Below are 21,045 nucleotides of genomic sequence, written 5' to 3'. Positions count from 1 at the left end.
TTCTTTATAGGTTAAAGACAGAAGAGGGTTTAGGCAGGGAGATGGAGTTACGTATATTGAGAGAGGGGTGGTGGAGGATGCTCAGAGAATGTGTACTAAACAGGCCAATGGTCCCTTCCAAGAGGCAGCAGAGTGGTAATGGGTGATTTCGGCTGTGCTCGGAGTTTCTCTCCTGAGCTGATTCTGGAACTGAAAACACAATCTGGTGTTCCAACATGCTCCGATTTCCCAGCCCAAGCCAGCAGGTGCCAAGCACCTTATAAATAGGAGGCTACCTACACTGAAATGTAAATAGCATGGTCCCTGCTGACCCTCCCGGGCTGGATGCCATCAGGAAGACAAAGATAGGGAGCAGAGTGAGGTCAGCTACAGTGCCAAGCTCCTGGCTTCTGCCTCGTGTGGTAGGAGAACCACCTCCACCAAAGCCAATACGATGAACTTCAGTGTGAAAGGGCAGGGGAGTGAAGGGAGACAGGGCAGCATGGTGCGGACTGGCCCAGGAAACAGGGTCCTGAGGATAGGTGTCACAGGGGCCTGCCGGAGCAGCTTTGTGTGCTACAGACTCCCAAGCTTCATCTCACCCATGGGAGGGGGCAGGGGAGTGTAGCAACAAGAGCACCTGACACCTAGGTGCCAGGTGACCACGCTGGCATAAGCAGTCACTTGACTCATAATGGCTTTACCACAATGTGGCCATTTTTTTTTTTTTTTTTTTTTTTTGTTCTCTTCATCTCAAAGGCTCACCAATGATCTAGGCGCTCCCTCCAGTGACAGCCAATTACTTTGGAACCCAGACCCCTGTGCACCTGGTGGCTCCAGACTCAGCTGGTCCAACTGTCTATAACACAGCTTGACACACAAATACGTGCACTGAGAGTCATACAGCACACCCCAATTCCTAGCCTCAACTCTAGATAATTCTCTTCCCTGATGCTGCCTCTACGGCCACCAACACCCCCATTTACAATCAATATTTTAAGTGTGTGCCTAAATGGTATCAATAGTGTGTGTGTGTGGGGGGGCTGTTCTGATTTCAGCCCAGATGTAGTTAATTGTTGCCACACATCGATCTCCCCTCTAACATGACTCTTTCTCCAAATCAAACCCCCATTACAGAGGGGTGGAGGGCATCTTCTCCCCTCCTGCGACAATAAATTTAATATCGAATGCACTAGAAAAAAATGGCAGCTGTTGCAGAATCCATCCAAAAAGATTTTTTTTTTCTCCTTCCTGGGAGTAATTAAAAGATGCTTTCCTTGACTAATGATCCCCCTGTTTAGGAATGGGAAGTCAATACTGCTTCAGCTGTCGTCAGCTCCGATTGATCACGATGCTGCTCAAGTTTGAACGGCAGTTCTCAGGGCGGCTGAGGATCGCTGGAACCAATTATAGGCTATCCAGAGCTGGCCTAATAGGGGTGTGGGGACGGCAGGCAGAAGGCCAGCCAGCTGTGCCAGGCGCCTGTTCTCCCAACCTGCCTGTAGCCATGTTTAATGCCGATGCATGGTTATTTCAGGGCACTGGCTGCTTCAAGATATCGTGTGTGCTTTCTCCACAGTGCTATGTGTGAAAGCCTGCACACAAGAGTGTGAGCATTCATGTAAGCATGTCTAGGCACACGTGTGTATGTGTTTTGTGTGTTGGGATGTGTATGCATATGTTAGGATATGTGTATGTGTGTTGAGGTGCATGTACGTTTGTTTGTGTGCTAAGTGTGTATATGTGTGCAGCGCAGTTTCCATTACATTCTCTAGTCAGATGCATCTCCTGAATCACATTGAAACAGACCCAAGTGCAGTGGGAAAACATCTGGGCTCTCATTTCAAAGAGTGACACTTGGTTTTTCCATGAACTAACACCAACATTTATGAAACTATTTCGTTTTGAGATTAACTTCAGTCCCTCAATGCTTCTACTAACTGGCCTTGAGTCCTCAGTGAGAAGGGAGGAAGGTGGGTGGCATTTTAGACAGGCAGTACCCAGGCTAGGTGTCTATCCTCTTGGGGTCAATCCATGACTGATTGTAGCTAAGACTTCCAGGCTTTTGTTCCTATTTGGGAGAAGAGTGGGAGGTGGTAAGGAGGCAGGTGGGTACTGTGCTGGGCACGGGCTGCAGTACTTCACATTTAGGACGCTGTCTCTAAGGCTGGGAACCAAGGCAGTCCTTGGCTTGTTCTGGGTGGGTCTTTTCGAATCACCCTGCTGCCGACTTCAGCCTTCCCTGGATGACGAACAGACTACACATCCTACCGGAATCCGTCTGACACCAGCTACTCTGGGCTTAAGAGCTTCCCAGAATAAACCCATCCTTGCTTCTTGTTCTGAGGCGAGCCCAGCCCCGTAGGTGACAACACTGCTGGACACGCGTGCTGCAGGCGGAGCCTTAGCTTAGGTGGTTTTACCCTCTTACGCCTCTCTCCTGGAAACCAGCCAAGCTCTGAACTCCTGGAGCCAAGGACCTCAGCGGGTCCCAACAGGGCCCACCTGTCATGATGGTCCTGATCCTTTATCCATTCTCTCCCTTTTGTCCTTCCCCACTCCCTGTTTAGTGATATTTATTGAATTTAACCAGACACCCCCCCCCCCCCAAAAAAAAAAAAAAAAAAAAAAAACACAAAATGAAACAAAACAAACAACTTCCCTGGGATAATTTTACCAAAGGCACAGGAAGCCTCGAGCTCTCACGCTCGTCTGGAAGTTCAGAGACTCCAGAGTCACCTCTCAAGGTGCGCCAGCATCGCACCACGTCACCTCCTCCTAGGGGAGGAGTCCTGACTCGAGCAGGTAAGAGGCTCAAGTGCAGCCACCCTATTTGTGAGGAGGAAGACCCCCACCCATCTCTAAGCAGTCAGGGGGTGGCACAGTCAGTGCTGGGCAGAGTAGAAAGCTAGAGCCTGGAGTTCAGGGCAGACAGCAGTCAGAACTGTCCACTGCCCACAGAGCAGTCACTCATTCTCTGCTGGGTGCATGAAGACAGTCACACACAGTGTCTAACTGTTCTAGACTCTAGAAGAGCCAACATTTCTAATTCACAGATGGCATTAAACACATCTATGTTTCGTTTGAACTGAAATGGTCAGGTGTATAAAATTAAACTTTTACTAGCTCATTTCAATTTTTTTTCATACATAAAACAATTTAACTTCCAATCATTTTTTGATTTTTAAGTTGAAATTTAACCACAGTATGAACAAAATAGGTACCGCAAAGCAAACTAACATCTTAGGACTGTTTGGGATGAAGAGTCTCGCTGGCTTCCATGGGAGTGTTAGATCAGGACAACAGTTTCTCGGAGGGCAGGATACCTTTGATCTGTAAGAAATCCACCCCTTATCTGAACTGCACAGATGGACCACACAATGAGTTGTCATAGTGAGCCTATGTGGTTTTAACAAGCACACTTGATGCACCTTGCTGGCCCTCCCTTCCAGTTCCCCTTCCTATCCCTGCTAACAGAAGACAGAAGAGGAGAGTTAAATGTATACCAGCTGCACTCCTGATGTGCACCAGAAGGGGCGCCACACATTTGTTTTGCAGTGTTGGTAATATAAACTCAGTCAGCAGATCTCTGGACATCACTGTCCAGGAAACCTGGACATGTAGCTTAAGCACCCACCAGTTTACAGCTGCTCGGGGTCTGACTGTGTCTCATCACCAGACAAACTCCAGGTGCTGAGCAGGACAAGAACCTCTTCCTCGTGTTTCGTTGAGACACATAGCAGAGGAGGACCTCCCCTTGTGCCTGCTGGTGGGGGTGGGGGTTGGGCACACAAGAGCACCCAGTACCTGAGAACCTTGATGTCCTCAGTTAGACCAATCAGAGATGAGCTGGCCCTCTGTGCTACTTTAATTTCTTTGAAATTGGGCTATTTCAGCCACCTCATGGGGGAATTAAATATGTATGCATATTCTCAAAAATGGTTTATAATCACTGTAAATGAAAAATGAGAAACTAAATGGCCTCAAAATAAATGCGTTTTCATCCTGGATAACAATTAGCATTAATGAGGAGTCAGCCTACATTGTGTTTAACTGTACTTCATTAGATGTGTTAGAAGTCTGTTTTAGAAAATAAAATACATTCTCTTATCATAAACACACTTGTTGGCAGGGGCACATGAGAGGGTTGGATACCCACAAGATGCTTACCAAGGGCGTAAGAAAGAATACAAAACCAAAGAATCAAAAATTTATAATTAGTGTTAGCACAGCCTGTGCCTATTAGAAATATATTAATTAAAGTAATATATTCATAAGATTAGATTCTAAGAGGGGAGAGGAATCCCCAAGGCCTAGAAATAAACATAAAAAATTAAGGCATTTGAATCATCCAGTCTGCTCTGCACCAATTTCAAATACCAATGCTTCTAGACTAGGCCGGTCAGAATCTCTAAAGGTTGTCAGGGTCCTGGCTGCAGCTGCAGCTGAGGTTGTCCCCGGCCGAGTAACTGCAGGGGGAGCATCTGTGTGTTCCTACCTGGTGGAGTCCAATGAGGGCTTCGTCCGTCCCTGGCTGCCCTCTTCCCACACACTGTTGGCCAGCTCATTCCCGATGGAGGACATCACCTTGATCAGCTCCATGGGCCAGTCATCCAGGTCCAGCGATCTGACCCGAGAGAGGTGGGTGCCCAGATTCCGGTGGATCCCCGAGCACTCGATACACATGAGGGCTCCCAAGTTCAAACTGGCCCAGTTAGGGTCTACAAGGAGAGAGACAGGAGCAAAACTCAGTCAGACTGCCACCAGTCAGTCCCCACATGTCTTAGAGCTGCTCTTAGTGTCAAGGGAGACATGGTGTGTTGCTGGCAGCAGGGTGTTCATCTGGACAGAAATACCTTTTGGGACATCTCCATAGGACTGGTGCATAGCACACACACAAAAAAATCCTGTTTGTTAAGATGTCCACTGTGACCCACTGATGATGGAGGGAAACTGGTTGAAACCAAGGCCCAGGTCACACCCAAGGCTGCACTGGTTCCCATATCCCTTTTGTTATTGTCAGCACAGCTTGGGCAAACTTCAAAGAATGCAGAGACAAACTTCTGTGAGAGAGTATGGCCGGCAAGGGCCTTGCTTAAGAGGACCCATTGTGGAGATGCACAGGGCTCCACTGGTCACTGGCAGGTCAGCAGACAGGTAAGACAGTTGTAACAGGACCCAGTTCCTCCAACCATGACTTTAAAAGTGAACAGTATAAGGAAGGTTTCAAGCTGGGATGAATGTCTCATGTAGAGAATGGTTTTGGGACAAATCTGTCATCGTGTGAAACTGGATGACATCACCAGAAGATCTGGAATTTGGGTGCAGGGCTGGTTTTGAACTTACAATCTCTAGGTGTTTTACAAAGACAGGCTGGCCTTGATGGCTACTGCCTCTCACTGTTGACAGAAAGAGGCTAAACCCACACAGGTAGAAATAGCATTTACCCAAGTCTACCAGAAGAGTCAGCAAAAACTGATCTGACCCAGTGGGGAGATTTCTTGTTCTCTACAGGGCCAATGACCATTGATGGTGATGTCAGTCAGCCATGTATTTAGCGTGACTACATCCCTACAAGATGGCTGGTTTATATCCCAGAGGGAGGCCCTGGCAGAGAGGCCTGTGTTCTCAGAGATGTTCTGATGGGGAAGGGAAAACCTAGGTCTCACACTGAAGCAGAACAGATTACAGAAACACAGAGGCGCCATGTGAAGACAGGGAAGGACTACATTATAGGTGGAAGACAACCGTGCTGCCGTTTGGATGTGAAAACGTACCCCATAGGCTCACGTGTCTGAACACGGGGTCTCCACATGGTGGCGCTGTTCTTGGGGCGTGTGAAACCTTCTGTAGGCGGGGCCTCGGTGGAAGAAGTGGCTCTCTAGTGGGACAAGCCTTGAGGTTTGGAGCTTAGTCCCATTTCCTGGCCTGGCCTGGCCTGACCTCCTATCACCAGAGGACCCACCCCCACCACATGACATACCATGTAACTCCTCAAACTAAAGTCAAAACGAACCTCCTTCCCTCCCGACTTGCCTCTTGTCAGGTATTTTGTGGTCTCAGAGCAGCAAGTGGGCACAGCACACAGGCATCATGGATGGACACGGGCCTGACTCAGCTGTTGAAGAGCCATCTTGTTCAGCAAGGCTCTCACCTGGTGTCTTCTATCCCTCGCAGCCTGGCTTCTGCCCTGCTTTCTTTATCACCCCATTCACTGAGACAAGACAGCCACAGCTGCCAGCCACCTCCATGGCTGCACCTCCTGCAGCCCACTGTTGGCCTCTTGTCCACTGCCCGTCTCTGACACTCAACTCTGATGAGGTTGAATGTCTCTTTGGATTTTTCTCCCTGGTTTTCATCTGTTCCCAGCATTTTCTCCTCAAAATGGCCCTCGCCTTGGCTCCTGTAATCTCTTCTGATGCCAGTCTCTGTTCTCACAAACCAAGCTTGACCCTGGGTTTAGTGACAACCTAAATTCTAATAACTTTTAATGACTCTTACCCCCTCCCCATCCCAGCTGGAACAGGCACAGACCTCCCTGCCGTTAGCTTGCCCTGATAAGGGATTTTTCTGTCGGTGTCCTTTCTACTTCTCCCAAGCACACCAATGATCTTCCAGGATCTGGGGAGTGGACACACATTGCTTCCATCGTCCCCACAGATACTTTCTCAGATTCAACACTTTCTTCTTGAACTGAGCCTCTACTCTTGCCCTTATTATCTCCACACACTGTGGTGGGACTGTAGCAAACTTGTGTATGTTCACATTCTGACCCCTGCAGGCCACCTCCTGACAGCAGCCCCAAAATGTGGCAGACCCAATCATGTAACACTGAGACTCAAAATCTGTTGTGGCTAACACCTGCCCCTGGGATCAAGTCCAAAGTCTCTGCAGACAGAATCAGAACTGAGACCCACCCTGTCTCGTGTGAGACCCTCAGCATCTCCACCCACCCATGCACAACACTTCCAGCTCTGCCTCACACGCTGCCTGCCCTTTGGTCTCAGCTAGCATTATCTTCCCTCAGTCAGCTCTCTTGGTTCCCACTGCACCCCTGATATAATAAGGTGATGTCACAGACCCCATGCTCTGCTTTGGGCAGGGCCTGGTGTGCCTACACTTCCTGTTGGCTATGGCCATTAGAGACTATGACAACTTACCAGAGCAGCCCCACCATAGCAGAGCCCTTATCTAAGGGACTGAGGGATGGTAGGAACTGGATGACATCATCAGATCTACTAGGGCTGGTGGGTAAGGCAAGATCTACTAGGAACCTGGCAGGCTCTAGTCTGGCTGTCTGGCCAGCACTAGCAATGACAGAGTTTCACGAGCCAGGAGTCAGCAACTGGGCTGCCTCTCAGTTTTGTTCTGGAAGGTCTGGCACACTGGTAAGGATCATGTGTGTGTGGGGTTCTTCAGGCTCTGGGATTCCCCAGGTCCCTTTCTGGACATGCTCCGGGGGCTGGCAACTGGTACCCACAACACAGATTTCTACTGTCAGAGACAGTGATGGGCCTTTCCCTGAGAGGTGGATAGCACTGACTTTTCCAAATTCACCGGACCAGAATTCCTCCTTATAGACAGCAGCTCACAGCTAAGGTAGTCCAGGGCTGCCATTGGGACAGACTAAGTGTGCAAAATGGAGGAGATGTTTGGTGATCTGCAGTGATTGTAGCTTCAAATCCCACACTGCACTAAAGTTCTCAGGCCATATCCTCAATCCCCAGAGGGGTGACACATATGAATGGTGGGCCAGTGTGACTCTTAGGTGGGCTTTTCCCAGAGTCACAATGTCTGTTACACCACCAACTGCTGTCACCAGTACCTTTCCCGAGTCTTTAGATGTGGGTGGCTCTGATTTCAGTCCACAATCAGCGGAGTGGGACATCTTTAAAGCTGGTGTCTGTTTCTTTCTTACCCTTCTTGCTGGCCTCCTTCCTAGGGGCACTGCTGTAATCAAAGACACTCGCCCTTTAAAGGTATTTACCACATTGCCTGAGAGCAATGCTCATGCCACAATGCCTGTCGGGTACGGAGACCTGTTTCCTGGCATTTGCATCAAAACTAGGTACTTAAAACTCTTCCCTAACTGCTCACATACTTCTCTCGGGCCCTCTCTAGCTATCTTATGTCCTCTGAGGGAAGCAAGAGGACCGGGAAGGGTGTGGGCTGACTGGAACAGCCCTGCTTGCTACTGTGGCCTGGACAGACTGCCAAGACCCCAGGCTCTTCCCTCCCTGACCTGTCAAAGGGTCCATGACCATATCAACTATCACTCTTGCAAACTCAAAAAGGCAACATGTGTGGACTGGATGCAGCAGCATACTTGATGAATGGTCTTGAACCTCTTTTCCTGAAGCTTCAAACCCTGCCTTTATCATCTCTGTCCCACCCATTCACGTGGCCTTGTCTACTGTCTGGTTCCATGGCCTCCCCTTCCTGCTCATCCTGAGCATGCACATCCCTCCCCCACACCTCCGTCAGGAAAGACCCGTGACCTCCAATTTGCCACACGCTACAGCTCCTGTAAAGCCATGGGTTGGTTTCTTTTTGAGGAATCTTTAGATGTATGCTGGAAACAATTACAGACATCAATATCTGGATTGGATTTTTTTTTTTTAAATATGCCTCAGGTTTTGCACTTAAAAAAAAAAAAAGTCTGGTTTAAGGAAAGTTTTGGATAGAAACACACTTCAAATAAATGTTCTTCTCTTTCCAACTCACGTTTTGAAAGTAAAATTTAAAGACTCAAACAAAAAGAGACTTTAAAGCAGTATCCAAAGGAGCCCGAGGAAGATGCCCTTCCTGCCCGAGGATGGGCTCCTGCTGGGCTGTGGTCAGCCAGGTCACGTGGACAAGGGCTGGTCAGGGCCCTTGGGGGAAGCTCAGTTCTTCCCCTTCCACTGTAGCAAGCCTGGCCTAGCACCTAGGTGTCTCCTGAGGCGATGCTCACAATCCACCCAAGGGCTCCAACTCACTCTGCTGTTCTATTCTCATATAGTGAGCTGGTGGTCAGGCAGCCTCCCCCATAAACCAGCTCAGAGTCCTGTTCCTGCTGTGAAATGTGGACAGTTCACCCCCACCTACGAATGCATAACGACCTCAGTGCATAACGACCTCGTCACTTCTACTAGAGGCACCTGAGCATCTGCATCACCTCCTCTGTTTCCAGCCTGAGTTGCCACTCCTCCTGCTCACCCAGGGAGGCCTCTGCTAGGGAGGCTGCAGTCTCCAGTCACATCCCTTCCTCATTCCCTACTCTTCTGTAGAGCCCCACTGACAGCCAACTCTGGCAGGAAGCTTCCTCTGAGGTGGATGGTCTGAGGTCCAAGGCGCCCTTTGCTCCTCCGTCTCCGAGGCACTAGACAGTGACGTGTGTGCTTATGCCTTGCCTCCCAGGCCCACTGATGTCATGGCCAACGACAGAGGTACTCAGTTCCCAGACATCCCTCACGGGAACCAGCATCTTTTTGAGTTTGAAGTCTATCTCTTCCCTTCTTCAAGCCTCTCTGTGACAGTAAACGGGCAAAGTTTATTCTACATAGTTTCTGAGGGTGTAGACTTAGAACAAAAGCAAGGCTCTACATCCCAGGATGTAAGAAGGAAACAAAGTGTGACATAAAACTGGGCTAACTCCAAGGGATGCAGTCATGACAGTTTCGGTCCTTTGTCCATTGTGATGCCTGAGGCTGAAGCAGGGCACAGAGCAGTCCAATGTACAAGAAATAGCCTGCTTCTGCCAGGGAAGCCATGTAAAGGATACTGTGTTAAGATAAAACCCAAACTTAAATATGTCAAGCCCTCTGTGCATTAGCCCTCTCTGCTGTAGCCGATAAGGATCTAGGGCCACCATCATCCCATTACTTACTTTGGGTGTCACAGTCTACGCAGTGGGAGTTCCCTCTCATGTTACGGATGGACTGCAGGGCCATGGCTTCGCTCTGGCTGGTTAGTCGGGACTAGGCACAAAGGAAGGCAGAAAATGTAAGACATGAATATTCGGGAGAAATCCACACATCTAACAATGTCAAAAACAAAACAAAACAAAACAAAAACCAAATAGATTATACACAGGTGCAACAGTGTGTGATTTCCAAACAATTACTCCTTTCCTGGTGTCTGAGGGAAGTCTGTGAGGGAGAGACAGGTCGTACATCAGGGTTATTGGCTGAGATGGACTCTGCCCAAAATGAGTGAAGTGGTTAGACTGCCATCATTTGTGAACAAACCAGAGACTGCTACACAGAGAATGTGACCAGCTAACACACCTTCAGGGGCACATACCCCCTTAGTGTGAAGATAAAAGAACAAGGAAAAAAAAAATCTGTGTATTAGCTAAGGGTCATACCTTATTCAGCATGCCTGGTTCTTCATCAGGAAACCCTCAACCAAGCCCTGAGAGCTTTCCTCATGTGAGGCTCTCTCAGTTGCTACAGCATCAAAGTGACTCACTGGAGTAAGGCAGGGGCATTTATTCTTAAGCAGACTTGATGGCCTTCAGAATAGAATTTTCTTTAAAAAAAAAAAAAGGCTCACCTGTTGTGGCAAGGTTAGAAAATATGGGAAAAGACACGAGCATTTATGAACTAGATTTGCTTATCCAGAGAGCTCCTGGCTCAGTGGTTCTCAACCTGTAGGTTGTGACCCCATTGGTGGGGTCACAGGGGTCACATATCAGATATCCTGCATATCGGATGTTTACATCATGATTCATAACAGTAGCAAAATTAGTTATGAAGTAGTGATGAAATAACTTTGTAGTTGGGAGTCACAACATGGAGAATTTAAGGGTCACACAGTGTTAGGAAGTTTGAGAAGCACTGCTCCGGTTATTTCTCTGTGCCTCTGTGCACAGGCACCGTAGGAAAGCCAGACAGGTATATGTTGCCTTGCAGCATGCCCTTTTAGCCTAGTCACTGTGCCTGTCACTCAATGCCAACCGAACCTCTGACTTCATCACTAAGTGTGTGCATAGGAGTCCACTGAGTGAGGGTATAGCACGTTCCTTGACTATACATTTGGACTGTTCTTATTGTCCTAGACCTTGGACAGTGCTGCGAAGAACATGCTACCTGTAAACCTCTACACACATTCCCAATTATGCAGCACAGTAAGGATGAAATCTTGAAAGCAAAAGGGCAGAGCGGGTAATGATGTGTGTGTTTTTAAAAATTTTGTTTATTCAATATGCATTTGAAATTAGTTAAAGCAATAGCTGACCAGTTTCAGAACTTAGAATAAATTCTGTTTGTGTACAAATTCTTTATAAATTAAGGTACCTTGTGCTAAACAATTTATCGCTTGCTACTTAATAATAAGTTATCTATTTGGTGCTATTGCTTAATCAGCATCATGAACTATGTTTTTATTCCCTTTTGGAATCAGAAATCATTTTTTAACAACTTGATTTGTGTAACGAGGTGATACACACACAGAGACACAAAGGGGTCTGATTATCTGCCTCCATAAACCTGTAATATTCTGTGGCTCACTGGTCAGCTTCTCTGGGTCAGCTTTGGATTATTGGGTACTGCTCTTTCCAATGGAGTCTGGACTTTCCTCAAGCCATCTGTGATGACTATATTTGGCCTTCTCACAATCTAACCAGCAGCTACCCAGGTTTATATCTTGTGTCCTTGAGTTGCTCATAGGGTCCCCTCCCAGGGGAAGCCATTTCTACAAGTATGTTTGCCCATGGGTACAAAGGACACCTTTGGTGGGCTTGCATCTGCCTCTGGTCTAAGATATCTTATTGTCTGGGTTCAGAGTAGAAAGCTGGAAAAAGGCTCTCAAGGAAGTAAAATGGGAGATGCCAGCACTGGTCAGAGCTTCTGGAATCACAGAGAAAGAGGGTATGGCTACAGTCAGAGGATGTGAGATAATTTGTCCGTACAACCTGGGATGCGCTTGTTTGATCAGCAGTGTATGTCCCCTCTCTTGCTCTGAAGCTACAATCCCAAGCCTGCGGATGGCAGGTGTCATTGTGCCCATTGGTGAGGAGGGAGACACATGGTGGTTGGACGGGGACCTGGGAATCCAGGGAGCTCAGAATAAAAGATCGTGGTTCTTCCCAGTTGGGTAGAAACTATCTTCTAAGAGAGAAGCAAATTACATAAATGCTAATAATGGCTGTGGTCTGGCTTACCCTGCCTGGCTCAAGAGGGTAATGAAATAACACACCCGGTCTCTCTGAAAAACAGACTCCCTTCTTCATGACAAAGCTGGCCATAACATCATGAGCAGAGGCTTCTTTAAATGCCTATAAATGAAACCGCAGGTGGATGGCAATGCCTTTCTTTGGTTTCCAGTAGATCGCAGTTTGAAAAATCAAAATGCTCACTAAGAATCTCAATGGGTCAGCAAAGGGTCCTGACTATCTAAGGGTTCAAAGACTGAAATGGAAAGAACCCGGCTGGGAAAGACGGGACCAGTATAAGGAAGATCGCCGAGCAGCGGCCCGGAAAATGCACTGAACACACTTTTATTCCTGGCCAAACAACTGCTGGAGGACTCTTTTTAATTACTGAATGAAACATACACCAGACTTTAAAAAAAAAGAAAATTCACCCTGCCCAAACTCCCTACAGTCTCCTGTGCGTCTGTATCCCCGTGACATTGGAGACATTTATCAGGGCAGCATAGGGCAGCTTTTAAGTCCATGTCTCTTTTTCTGATTTATTCTGCCTCAAACAATAACAACAAAAAAAATAAGTATGGGCGCATAAGCAGGCAGAGTCCAAAGGCTCCATCGCCTACAGAGAAAGGCGAAAGCTTCCCACGTAGCCCTGGCCACCACAGCAAAGCTTCCCGTCAGACGCCCTGCCACACACTGGCCAAGCCAGGACACCAAACATGCATGGTGTTTGTAGATACAAAGTGGTTTTATCTTTTCAATTACTTAGATTTTTTTTTTTCCTCACAAAGCATACCTGGGTCTTGTCATCCACACAAGCCATCTGACGCCTCTGTCCCCCCCTGGGGCTCCACTTGGGCTTTCTCTTCCCTTTAATGATCACCAGCCTTGATTTTGGGGCAGCCCGCTGTGGACCTTACCTTGTTCTTGCTGCTCTCGCACGACTGCAGGCTGGCGAGGATCTGGCTCTCGATGGCTTGGACCCATGCGTCTCGCTCCTCGTATGTGGTGGCTTCAAAGTGCCACGTCTGGCCAGTGAGGGACACAATGATAAACTCCAAGTTTTCTTCTTGCTCTGGAACACAGAGGTGGGATGAAGAGCTCACTTTCATGACAGTGGCGCCCAAACCCATCCTGTCACAAGTGCCTCTGGGTTCAATAGCACCGGCAAGGGGCTGGCGGCACACATGGGATTGGAGTGCTGAGATCTGATCCACATGCCCACTGAAACTCAAGACCGGCCTCCAAAAGCCAGCAGAGATAACTAGGTTTCAGTGGATGCTTGGAGGGACGGGGAGAAAAGAAAGACAGTGTGGAATGTCAGGATCTCTGTGTGGGCGCAGACCAAGCGACTTAGAAAGGGAAGTCTGCAACTCACTGCTGGCCCTTGTGTCTGCAGGAGGAAAATGGAGATAGTTCTGCTAGATATGAAATCAGACTATGAAAGCGGTTAGATCTGGATCCAGGTGAACTGGGAACACTAAGGTGGGCATCCTTCCAGGCCCGGGGCAACTATCAGTGGGAGCGGTAATTCTCACTCTGCTGAGACTTGGACAAAGTGAATCCAGGCGACTTAGAGGGCTTTAGTGGACACAGGTCTAGCTGGGTAACCACAGAGACATGTGCTGTGAAAGGGGAGGAGAAGTTGTGTCCACATCCTGGGATACTACCTGCCCTGCTGTCTTTAGGTAAGTTCCACTCCTGAGGCTCATTCTCCTCCCCTAGGGATCAGGCACAGACAGCTCCTAAGTTTATCAGGAGCTAAATACTGTACATGAGCACACCCGTGCACAGCCTGGCCTCAGTCCTTATTTCCCAGTACCTGATCAGAGGTGAGGCTGCTCAGAAAATACAGCCAGAAGCCAAGGCTGGACCCTCCGCTGAGGAGATTCTAACACTGGCCTAGCACTGGCTATGTGGGCAAGTGTAGTCACAATAAAAAGAGTAACCTGCAGATTGGCTTATCAACTAAGTCATTCTCTGTCCACCCCCACCCCGCCTCGTGCAGACGAGACATGGTGGGTCACTTGTTCCCAAAGACCCCCTTCCCACCTCCTGATCTCATGGATGCCACCAAGCCCCACTCCTAGGAACTGGGACACTGCCTAGGAATGGGACACTCATTGATGCTCTCAATGTTACACTTCCACCACCACACCACACCACCACCACCACCTCTGGTCACTACTATGGCACACTGTGTGTCACACTTGTGTGGAGTCTTTCGTGTTCTGAAGGTTCTAATGTAAGCAAGCTGGCTCTCTGAACTTTTACACTGATGAGCAGGCCTTCACCAGGCTGCTCAGCATCAACACCCTCTGGAGGATGGGTAAGCACACCTCTGTGGAGACCCCCTAGCTCCTCCCAGAGAGCCCAGCTTGCTTGGCACTGGCCATGTGTGTTCTCTTTGGGTTTTGGAGCCTGAGTAGTAAGAATTCAAAAGGCAGGCCTTGGCATGAATGGTGCTCTGTGTGGAGTGGAACAAGTCCACATACTGTGTGAAAGATGGCCAGGGAGGAGGCCCTAGGCCTCTGGACATGGGAACTAGTTGTGTTTCCATTAAAAAAAAAAAAAAAAAAAAAGACTATATAGTAGTAACTTCAGTCAGACAGGATTCTCTCAAGCTAACCTGCAGCCACACCCTGCAATTACCAGCAGGGCCCTGGCATCTGTAGTCTTGAAAAGACCCATTCTCTTGATCCACAATTGTCTATGTCAGGATACTATTCATTCATTACAACTTTTACCACACAGGGGTGTATAAGACAACACCCCGAATCAAGACTGAAACTCCTAGTGGAGAGACAGGTAGGGCAGGGACAAGCTATACAAATTCATGGGTAGAAAAGAGGGACACTTGGCCATTCACCGAAGGACGTGAGTACTGTTCATGAAGACATTTGTGAAACTCAAGTATGGTAAGAGTGTTCCCTCTGGTCGGAATTTACTGCAGATTCAGGGTTGAAATGAGGACCGTGAGTGGCTCAGTAGAGAGCTCTGTACACTGCTCCCCTTGGAGGATTTCTGCCCGTGCTTCTAACCGGGATCACTAGCTGCAGTGTGAGCTGGAGGCAACGGGCTTAACTGGCTCCACTGAGGTACTAGCATGGTCCCAGGGCTCTTAGCTACCCCCTCCAGGCCTTGGGTATCAGGGGAGCCAGAGCCTGACCTCTGAAGGACCCTACTCAGTAGGGACATGCACACCCAGGTGAGGCTGAGTATCAAGGTCAAGTGCTACAAGGATGTCACCCAGCTGTCTGTGTCATTCTGATTCCAGCTTGGGTAGCTGTAACATGCAGATTGAACTGCTGAGGCACACCCTGGCTCTGCCTTGTCCTGGGAGCCATGCGCCTCTGTAAGGTACCCAAAGGGGCAGAGTTCATAGGAGCACCAGGATCCTGTCGCATCCAGCAGAATCCACTGCACCACACAGCTTTCCTTCCAGTGGACACAGATTTCTCTCTGCCCCTTCCTGGTGGTTTTCCTATGTTGCAACCTCTCCACTTCTTCACAGCCACCTCTCGTATGTTCTTGAGGATCTCCTCATTCCACTCCAAGCTCCCAGAGTCCTTCTATAAATGTGACCACCGTGTAGGATGTACACCCCACAGACAGACACCTTTCTACCCCACTCCATGCAGAGCGTCACCTCACACTGTGCACTCCTGTGCTCAGTCCTCCCCGATCTCTCACTCATGAACACTGCTCTGACTCCTTACTTTCAAGCCCGTGAATGAGCACCCAGTCAGGCCTTGTTTCTCTGGAATAGCTAGCACTGCCTAGATACCTCTTCTGTCTCCTCAATGTTCAGCCATGCGGAATCCCCCACTTGGATGGGAGAAAGGCATATAGCTGGGAGAGTAAGAGGGAGGCTGGAAGCAGATTGTACGGCCACCTCACAAGCCTGTACCCCTCTCTCACCGGGCTCATGCTTTTATAGGGGTGAGTAAAGTATGCTCATCCATCTTGAAAAAGAGGGAACTTGGGGAGGACAGTAAAGCCCAGAGATAATGTACTCTGTGGGTACATAAAGCAATCTGAAAACTCAAGAGCAAAAGTGTTTTGAAACCTGAAACTGTCTGAGGCTTGATGTAATAGACAATTCCAGAATATGACAGATGTTAACCCTAAAGCCTAAGCACACTGTACCCAAGGGGTGTGGTCCTGCCCTGTCTCTGGTGGAGGCCACTGGTACCACCAGCACACTACAGTAAACAAGTGCTAGGAAGCCCCACAGCTTCCAGGGCCCAAGCCCAGATGTTGTTGCATCCAGCTGGCTACACCTTCCTGTCCCGGGATGTTTTACTGTCTTTATGGCCTTTTCCACTTCACAAAGGTTTCTGTCACTTGGAACAAGTACTGATGAAGCCAGTGAACAGGTACTGGCCAGATCTGCCGGGAACAGTCAATGCTTACAGATGGCACCCCGGAGGCTTCCAGACTTAATCCATGCTCAGATTTGTACAGTGTGGCGGTGACTGAGAAAGCAGATGGCCCAATAGAAGGAACACTCTCCTTCCTGTAATGCTCAGACATATTACCAGGTGACACGGTGCCAATCAATTCCCTAGCGGCCAGAAGACTGTGTTACTTTATAAACTGACAGTTGATGATACTAGGTTTCTTTTAGCAACCAGCTCTAAAACTGATCATAAGCACAACTGGCAGTGTGGGATGGATCAGTCAGAGAGCTGAGCACTATTGCCCTCTATTTATGTATGGTCTTTTGAAACTGGGCCTCAAATTCGAGATCCCGCCCTGCCTCTGTCTCCCAAGGAGATGATAGGTATCCCCCAACTGCCACTGTCTCACCCCCAAATGATAGACACTTGGATAGTGAGAAGGGCCTGTTTTGGTGCTTTTATCCCTGGTGTCATTTGCAGATACAAACCAACTACTAATGACGGGTATGGTGGCTTATGCAGGGTTTGCTTTAAAAAGAGTCTCAGGCTATACGAGACCCAGTTGGCATATGTCAGAAGCATGTTCTTAGTTCAAGATGTCCACACAATCACAAAGTTATTTCTCACCCCAAAGAGAAGCCCAAAGGCCACCTCACCCTAGCCTGAAGCGCCAGGCTATGTACATTCTGGTCCCCAGCTCGCTGAAACGGTGATTGGGCTCCGGGGGACTTGAGCAGTTTTCTGTGTTTAACGGTTGGCTGTGGAAAGGTCCACTATAATAGTATTTTAGAGCCATGAACCTGTCGAAACCAACCTGCCCAATTATTCCCAATGACATTAATAACACCGGATATTGCACTAATTGTGTCCAGTTTCTATGCAGACGAGGCCCCGGGGGGCTAATTTTGCCTCCTCAGGGGCGAGCATCTCAGCCATCAGACAGACTTCACAGGGAATCCCTCCTCATTACACAAGTCTGGGCTGTCAAACTTTTTTTTCCCTTAAAGGTTAATGGGCCAATCAGTCATCAATTATTTTTGTGGAATTCTAGCAGGCAAAGGGTTAAAGGGCTACAGACAGCTGAAAATAGTTCAAATGTGCGGCGGCTGTTTTTAACAGGAGACACCTGATGAGGATGAATACAGAGAATGGGGAAGAGCTGGACACTTGCCGATACTGGCCTCACAGATGGAATGGGAAAGAGAGCTTCCACCAAGACCAAGGCCCCACCAGAGCCATGCTCCAAAGTGGTGTGACCGGACAAGGGAGCCGAGTGGGTTTGTTTTCCAAGTTGAAAGGATGAATGGCCTGCCAGGGACACTTATGCCTGTCTGTCACTGGTCACGTGTGAGTCTGCACTCTGGAGAAGGAAGATGGTCTCTCAGGCTTTCTGGAGCCTGGGATCTGATGCTAAGGTCCCTCAGAGATTCTGGCCACAAGGCAGAACATGCATGCTTCCTGCCGCACTGATGAACAGGGACTTAGCAAGAATGACGTGGGCTTTTGGCACTGTGCAGAAAGGAGGGCTCAGGTGAAGGAGGGAGGTATCCATAGGAATAGGAATGGCTGATGTCAGTCACGAGTGCAGTGAGCCTAGAGGTGTCCAGACAGGCACCACTGACCATGATCAGAAAATGCAACAGCCAAGGCCCCCAGGGAGAAGGGCATCCTTCCTTGGTTTCTGCCACAGAAGGATGGGCCTTTGGTAGGGCATACCATACCTCTGCTCAACAGACACCAACTCTGCCCTCTATTCATAAACGTTAGCAAGGGGTTTCTTCAGCAGGAGATCTACACGGTGGAGAGGGTTTCTCCTATTCTCTTGTTTACAGGGAGCCTGAGAGCAGGTCATTGCACCTCTCTGTAAGGAATCCTGCCTCAGTGTGGGAGGGAGAAGGAGACTCTAGATTGCTTGAAGCTGGGGATACAGGGAATTAGCAGCCACATTTTGTGGGTCTGTCTCCACCTTCCTTTTGCAAAGGAAGATATCCCTGGGATCTAAAGAGCCCACTGACTACTGTCCTTGATGTAAAATGTAAACAGATAGACAATGCTCACAGTTTCAGTCTCTGGGTCTCTCGCCACCTGGGCCTGTGGGCTCCCCGTGAAGGAATGTCAGACACAGGCTCAGCCTTGTATGCTAACTTTTTGAGCAATATATGTTGTACAATGCTTCTGTGTTTGTTTTTTAAAAGCCTACACACAGCTGGGCAGTGGTGGCACATGCCTTTAATCCTGGCACTTGGGAGGCAGAGGCAGGAGGATTTCTGAGTTTGAGGCTAGCCTGGTCTACAGAGTGAGTTCCAGGACAGCCAGGGCTATACAGAGAAACCCTGTCTCAAAAAACAAACAAAAACCAACCAACCAACACCCCCCCCACACACACTTGGCATGTAGACTTGGCATGTAGTTTAGGTATTTTATCAGATGGTGGAAGCCATTCTGATAAAGTTTAAATTGTCAACCCACCATAGCACAATGGTCAGCTTTGTTCTTAAATTGCCTCCTGTTTCTAAAGGGAAAGATGAAGATGATGAACATGATGGTCAAACAGTGCTCTGCATATTCACGGTTGGGAGGCTGTCTATGTCCTTTCTGTTTTGGGTCCCCTGGGCTCCCAACCACCCTATTCTCCTCCCCCACCCCCGCTTGCCCAGGTGTTCCGAGTGCCCAGCATGGCCAACATGGCCAACCTTGATTTTCTTCCTCTGAAGCCAATTCTGGAGCAGGGATTTCACAATCTGGCTTTAGCTCCTGTTTGAATCCTAGGTCCCCAGTTGGCAGAACTGATTGGGAAGGATGAGGAGGTGTGTCACTGTGGGTGAGGCTTTGAGGTTTCAAAAGCCCATGCCATTCGTAGTTAGCACCCATTACCTCTTTCCCTGCCTCATGGTTCTGTCTCAGCTATTGCTCCACCACCCTGGCTGCCTGCCTGCCTGCTGCCATGCTTCCCACCATACTGGCCATGGATTCACTGTCTGAACCTGTGTGAGCCCCAATAACCCTTTTCTTCTATACGATGCTCTAGGCGTGGTGTCTTGTCAGTAACTGGGCAGCACATTAACACAGTCAGCACTTAGGCATGCTAGCTTCTGCCACCTTGCCCTACACTGACAAGTGATTTTCCATGGAGTGAGTCTTTGGGTTGAATTTTAGTAACTAAGTTAGTAACTCCACAGACCGGATCCTGCTTGAGAGGCCCATGCCACACAGGGGTGACCCAGAGTAGGTTTTCTTTGTCCATCTCTGGACAGAAATGGTAGAGAGAGCAGAAATGTTGGGCCATTTCTGCGTCTGGCTGATCCTAGGGCACGGGGGTCATCTGCAGTGTGAGGTGACTATACTCAGGCGCTCTATCTCTGCTGACTGGCAGAAGGGGTGGGCTCTGCATACCGAGTAGTGCTCACTTCTTCCAACCCCCTGTCCTTTTCCGTCTCCCCTTATCCATGTATCAGAAGTACTTCTCTATGTTCAATAGGCTAACAACACTGTCACTCTGGTCCCTTGGCTGATGAGTCCACTTGTCTCGGGCCACTAGGAGAGGGCAGCCTTGTCTGCTGTGTCACACTGACGGAGGATTACTGCCCAACAGGGTCCCTGTTTTTTCTTATTTTTCTTGTATTTTCTTCTATTTCTTGGCTACTAGGCACCTCTAAGACGCCTGCTACAGAGTCAAACACGCAAAGTGAGCCCACCCACCTGACATCTAAACCTCCTTTTTGCTTGGGCTATGAAGAGGGCTGGCTAGCACATCATGGCACTAACAGGCCCTGGGGCTTGCTCCACAGGCTTCCAAGACAAGTTAAAGCTGCAATTCCTGCTGAAGGAAGTACACTCACTGTCACCAATCACGGGCCAGACTTTAACCACGAAAAGGCAGTGAGCAGAGCTTTGTTTCCAAGTGTTTGCCTCGCTTTCAAGGATAAGCAGCCCAAAAGGGCAAAGGTTAACCCATGGCTATCCTAATAATCCATGTTCACACACTCACTCTGGACTTGTCTACTATATCCTCTCCCACATGGATCAGTGAGTGACTGTGTGTGTGTGTGTGTGTGTGTGTGTGTGTGTGTGTGTGTGTGTGTAGGGAGTGTCCTAGAGCAAACAGCTTAGCACAAGGTCTGGGGAGCTGACTACAACCTCAATTCCCCATGTGTAACACAATACCTACTTGGCAGGGGTACTATGAGGAGCAAATGAGACAAGGGGTCAGGGATCATAAAGGAAAGAAAATGAATAAACAGACAAAACAAAAACCTAGTCCTTTGGTGAGACCCTGTGCTTCAGGCACACCCCTAAGTGTCTCACAGCCTGTATCCCCAGGACGGTTCTACAACTTCTTCAGGCTCTTACCCAAAACTGGGTTTATTAATTGGCCTCCTTCCCAATTAATAAAGCCAATTTTTGTGTCTAGGGAACTGAACGCTGGTTCAACTTTATTTATTTATTTTTCAGGGAATCCTTAAATAAATCTACCAAGTGTAGAATTTTAAGAAACATTACAAGATGGGCTTTTCAAATTAACAAAAGTCA

At 48.6% G+C, this 21,045-nt stretch overlaps 1 protein-coding gene across 12 annotated transcripts in view; it reads right to left on the bottom strand.

Annotated features, from left to right (window-relative positions):
• Agap1 (ArfGAP with GTPase domain, ankyrin repeat and PH domain 1) overlaps positions 1-21,045 on the bottom strand; it is a 436,093-nt gene that overhangs the window by 46,576 nt on the left and 368,472 nt on the right. For all 12 annotated transcript variants that reach the window (XM_029539053.1, XM_021197517.2, XM_029539054.1 and 9 more), the window contains 3 exons: positions 13,033-13,187; positions 9,848-9,938; positions 4,478-4,700 (listed from right to left, as the gene is read on the bottom strand). In XM_029539053.1, coding sequence (XP_029394913.1) covers positions 4,478-4,700; positions 9,848-9,938; positions 13,033-13,187 — 469 coding nt within the window. The remainder of the gene's footprint in view (positions 1-4,477; positions 4,701-9,847; positions 9,939-13,032; positions 13,188-21,045) is intronic.

This window comes from Mus pahari, chromosome 5 (assembly GCF_900095145.1).
Source record: "Mus pahari chromosome 5, PAHARI_EIJ_v1.1, whole genome shotgun sequence".
In the NCBI taxonomy this organism is placed as follows: Eukaryota; Metazoa; Chordata; class Mammalia; order Rodentia; family Muridae; genus Mus; species Mus pahari.
The sequence above is the reverse complement of the archived record's forward strand: the minus strand, read 5'-3'. Positions and strand labels throughout refer to the sequence as shown.